The sequence below is a fragment of the Cebus imitator genome, unplaced genomic scaffold (assembly GCF_001604975.1).
Source record: "Cebus imitator isolate Cc_AM_T3 unplaced genomic scaffold, Cebus_imitator-1.0 Scaffold169, whole genome shotgun sequence".
NCBI classification, from domain to species: domain Eukaryota; kingdom Metazoa; phylum Chordata; class Mammalia; order Primates; family Cebidae; genus Cebus; species Cebus imitator.
In genome coordinates, this window is record NW_016107484.1 from 2,343,540 (window position 1) to 2,348,297 (window position 4,758).

The 4,758-nt window shown below is 57.6% G+C and overlaps 1 protein-coding gene across 1 annotated transcript in view; it reads left to right on the plus strand.

The window, feature by feature from the left end:
- The window catches only part of KMT5A (lysine methyltransferase 5A), a 41,797-nt gene that overhangs the window by 9,306 nt on the left and 27,733 nt on the right, over positions 1-4,758 (plus strand). The window contains exons 2-3 of the mRNA XM_037744184.1: positions 3,033-3,154; positions 4,178-4,334. Coding sequence (XP_037600112.1) covers positions 3,033-3,154; positions 4,178-4,334 — 279 coding nt within the window. The remainder of the gene's footprint in view (positions 1-3,032; positions 3,155-4,177; positions 4,335-4,758) is intronic.

Consider the following 4,758-nt stretch of genomic DNA (forward strand, 5'->3'; position numbering starts at 1 on the left):
TAATAGATGGGGTTTCACCATGCTGGTCAGGCTGGTCTTGAGCTCCCAACCTCAGGTGATCCGCCCGCCTTGGCCTCCAAAGTGCTTGGATTACAGGTGTGAGCCACCAGGCCCGGCCTCTGGCCTTTTTTATTTATTTATTTTATTATTAGTCATATAACTCTTAGACAAGTGATTATCTGCCTTGAGCCTTAACTTCCACATCTATGAAATAGGAATAATAGTAGCTTCTCATAAGTTATTGGGAAGATTAAATCAAATAATGCTGTACTGCAGGGCCTAAAACATAATGTACAGCCAATAGTTATTAGCAACTAGAATTATTGCTGTTGACTTATATATTTTCATGAAATCCCGGGCAACAGTAAGAGTTTTCATTTCTCTCTCTCTCTCTCTCTCTCTCTGTGTGTGTGTGTGTGTGTATTTTTTGGGGGGGGTAGACAGAGTCTTACTCTGTCACACAGGCTAGAGTGCAGTGGCACAATCTTAGTTCACCACATCCTCCGTCTCCCAGGCTCAAGCAATTCTTCTGCCTCAGCCTCCCAAGTAGCTGGTTACAGGCGCATGCAACCATGCCAGGCCAATTTTTGTATATTTAGTAGACACAGGGTTTCGCCATGTTGACTAGGCTGGTCTGGAACTCCTGACCTCACTTGATCCACCTGCCTCAGCCTCCGAAAGTGCTAGGATTACAGGTGTGAGCCACTGAGCCAGCCAGTATTGTTATATACATATAAACTTGCAGAAAAAGGACCGTTATGAAACTTACATTGAATGATCTGTATTATATCTTGTATGTACTAGAGCTGCAGAATTGACAGGAATAGGTGCTAGACTTGTAATATATCCCCTGCAATTGGTGGCTCAAATGCAGAGATAGTTATGACCATGAGTCAGGGTGTGGGGTGCAGCTCTGTTATAATAGTATGCGAAATGGACAAGATGATCTTTATGACTGGTTCCTGCTCCAAAACCATGATTCTCATGGTAGTTAAGCTGCAAAACTTCTCTGCCTTGCAGAAGTAGAAGACAGTTTCAGATGACTCAACCTGGTTATCAGAGTGTCACTTTCGAATCCTCTTTCACCTTCTGGGTAATCTTTTGGATATTCAACTGTAGTAGGCGCTGCAGAGGGCATGGGCCGAGTACCTGGCCCACTGGAGTTAGTGGTTGGGCTGGGGACCCTGCCTTAAAGGATGCTAAAGCATGAGCTGATTTGGGAGGGATTGTCTGGGCAGTGACCTGTCACCACCTAATCCTACTCAGCCTTATCCGTTCTAATGGGAGGCGAGGGAGGCTGGCAGCGGGAGAGGGGATGGCTACAAACAGCCATTTGTTTATCTATGGATGTTGGAAGGTGCCCCGGTGGATTATGCAATTCAAGGTTCTTGGGTTTTATCCATAAGGACACTGAGGCCCAGACTGGGGAAGTCACTTGGTCATGCTCACAAAACACCTCTGGGCAGATGCAGGGAAATAAGTACAGCCCCTGACTCCCAGCCCGTGGATCAGGCTGCAGGAGCTGGATGCCTTGAAGTGTCTTGTTTGCATCTATGACTTTGCACAAATACAGTGAATCTGGCTGTGGGCCCTCAAGCCTTGACGGCCACAGCATAGTGGTAAAGGGAAGTGAGCTATGCTGAAACAGCCACCAGAGTGACGGGAACCTTGTCTGCCTATGGGGGCATTTTCTGACGGGAGGATAGGAGAACAAGGTGTCTTGTTAAACCCTTCTGCAAGACCATTTGCTGCTCCCAACCTCCATTTCCTCATCTGTAACCTGGAAGGTTAGTGGCTGGGAGGGCAGGCCCTGAGGTTAGTTGGCCTGGCCTGGAAGCCCATCTAGTTCTGAGAATATGGCCAAGTTCCTCACTTTCTCCATCTGTTGAAAAGAGATAATAATGGTGTCTACCTTTGCAGGGCTGCTGTGAGGTTTGAGTGAGATAACGGCAAGAGACTCGCCCAGGAAACCGATCATTAAAACCCCTGGCTCTGTCTCCCCAGGGCTTCCTACCGGTCAAGTACAGCCCTTCTGGGTTTGACACCTGGCCCCATCACTTCCTAGTTCTGTGGCCTGGGACACAAACCCCGGCACATCCCTTGAGTCACGGTGTCACCATCGTAAGCGGGGATGCCCACATGGGCGTGCGGGGAGGATTCAATGCCAGTGAAACTCTTGGTGGGCACAGCGTCGGGCACACCCGAGGGCCTGGCCTGGCGTGTTCACCGCTGTTGATTTCGTCTGGCACTGACTGGGCTCCCAAAATATCCACGGAGCCAGCGGAAAAAGGAGCCGAGCGGGCGGGAGTCTGTGCTGTCATGACGGTGTTTCCCACCCCTTCTTCCGCGAGTGGCTGAGGTCCCGCGCAAGGGGGCGCGCCCGAGCCGGGATTCGCCGCGCCCGCCCGCCCGCCCGCCCTCTGGAGCGGCCTCCCGGCGCCGCCCCTGCTAGCCCCCTCCCCGGGCCGGGCGCAGGACGGTGGGCGGAGGCGAGCGAGCGGGCGGGCGGGCCGCGGAGGACGCGCCGCCAGCGCCTCCCTCCCTGCGTGCCTCGCTCCGGGCCGCCCGGGGCTGCCGCGGTGCGCCGGTGCCGGGCCCTGCCTCGCCGGCCATGGGGGAAGGGGGCGCCGTGGGGCGCCGCCGGCCCTTCCCCGGGGCGCCGCGGCGGCGCTGGTGGCGGCGGCAGCAGCAGCAGCAGCGGCAGCGGCAGCGGTGGTGGCCGGGCCGCGGAGGCGGCGGCGAGGGCGCGGGGCGCGCCGCCATGGGCCTGGCGGGGCTGCAGGTGGGTGTGTCGGGCCCGGCCGCGCGGGGGGCGGGCGGCGCGCGGGGCCCGGCCGGGCCGGGCGGCGGGAGGGCGACGCGGGCTCCGGCCCGGCCCTCCCGGCGGCGCGGTCGGCCCACCAGCGCCGGGGCCTCGAAACATGGCTGCGGCGGGAGGCGCCGTCGCGGCGCCCGGCCCGGGCGGCCCCGCTCCCCGCCCCGCCGCGCCCTGAGCGCCCCCTCCCCCGCTTCCCCCGGGTCCCCCTCTCCAGGCAGGAAGATGTCCAAGCCCCGCGCGGTGGAGGCGGCGGCGGCGGCGGCGGCGGTGGCAGCGACGGCCCCGGGCCCGGAGATGGTGGAGCGGAGGGGCCCGGGGAGGCCCCGCACCGACGGGGTAAGCAGGCACCCTCCCCGCACCCCCGCGGCGAGCCTGCCCGGCCTGGGCCGTAAGCACGTGGGCGACCCCAGGTCCCCTCCCGCGCCGCCCCGGGGCGTCCGGCCGGGCCGCTTCCTTTGCTGCCGCCTGGCTGGGAGTGGCGCCCACACGGCTCCACCATGAGCCTGGCGGTATTTGACCTCGGAAAAGTTTGACTGCGCCTTCATGGCGTCTCCGCAGCCCGAGACCCAACTTCCCCGGAGGTGGCCGCCGTCCCCGGCTGTGCGGGGCCTGCCCTGGCCCCTCGGAGAGGTCATCGGTCTCGCCGCCTCGGTGTGGAATGGTTCCCGAGGCGGCGAGGCTCCCGCGTTGCTTCTGGGGACGCCATCCTCAGTCTGTGCTTACTCAGAGGAGGGGCCCCACCGTCGCGTCCGCTCTCTTACTGACGCCCAGGTGCGGCTTGCCGCCCCGAATGCGCTGGCTGTGGCCTCTGCTCTCTCCAGCCTCCCCAGTAACCCTGAGAGAAGTCCTCCCGTCGCAGTCCTGGGAGGCTGCGGGGCCGCAGTGATTTGAGAGGGGTCAGGCTCGGGCACGCAAAAGGCTCTGGCTGTACTGACAGGCCCTCCAGCCGCCTTCAGCACCAAGTGGTTAATCAGGTTCCCTGGGCCTGTTTCTGTGCTGAGACCTGCGGCGCCTGCCAGGGGAGTGAACTCCTAAAGATAGCCCAGCAATTCACATGACCTCCCTGTTGCTGGTAGGCTGTCTCCTTCCTGTATAGACCTTGGTGTGCTGCCGGCTCTCCTGCTGGCCAGATGTGTCCTTAGTTTATATTAGAGACCAGAGCACACAGGAAACCTTTCGCTGGTCCTGGGATTCTAAACCTGGCAGTGCTCTTCTGAGATAAACGGGGGCTGGCATCCCCTGGTAGCCCAGTTTTTGAAAAACCGTGTTGTCTGATTTTCGTCTTTTGTATTCCTCCTCCTTGTGAATGCTCTAGGATCTTCTTCAAGCCTCTTTCAGAATATGTTTTTGTCTTTTTAGGAGAATGTATTTATCGGGCAGTCAAAGATCTATTCCTACATGAGCCCGAACAAATGCTCTGGAATGCGTTTCCCCCTTCAGGAAGAGAACTCAGTTACACATCACGAAGTCAAATGCCAGGGGAAACCATTAGCCGGAATCTACAGGAAACGAGAAGGTAAGCTTCTGAAATGGCCTCGTTCCGATCCCAGCCTCTCTCCTCCTCTAGAATGCACATATATATTTATCCAGCCTTTTCAGTCTCAGATTTCAGAGGTTTGAGCCATGTTCTGTCTTGCCGCTGAAAGAGTGGCCTGTCCCAGGGTGTGCGCCCTGTTGGTCTGACAGGTTCTCCCTGCTTTCACAAGAGTTAGCGTGTCTTTCAAGCTTGATTTTCTTGCCTAGTTGCAAAAATAACACACCTGAACCACAATTAGAGAGGCTCATAAGTGTTAAAAGTGCAGAAGTCATGAACTCGGTTGTACAGACAAGGCGATTGCAGACCTAACTAATGCATTCATGCAGGGAACCGATTTCCTTCCCTTTTATGAGCCGGCCTTGACCCCATTTCTTTCTTTCTTTCTCTTTTTTTTTTTTTTTTT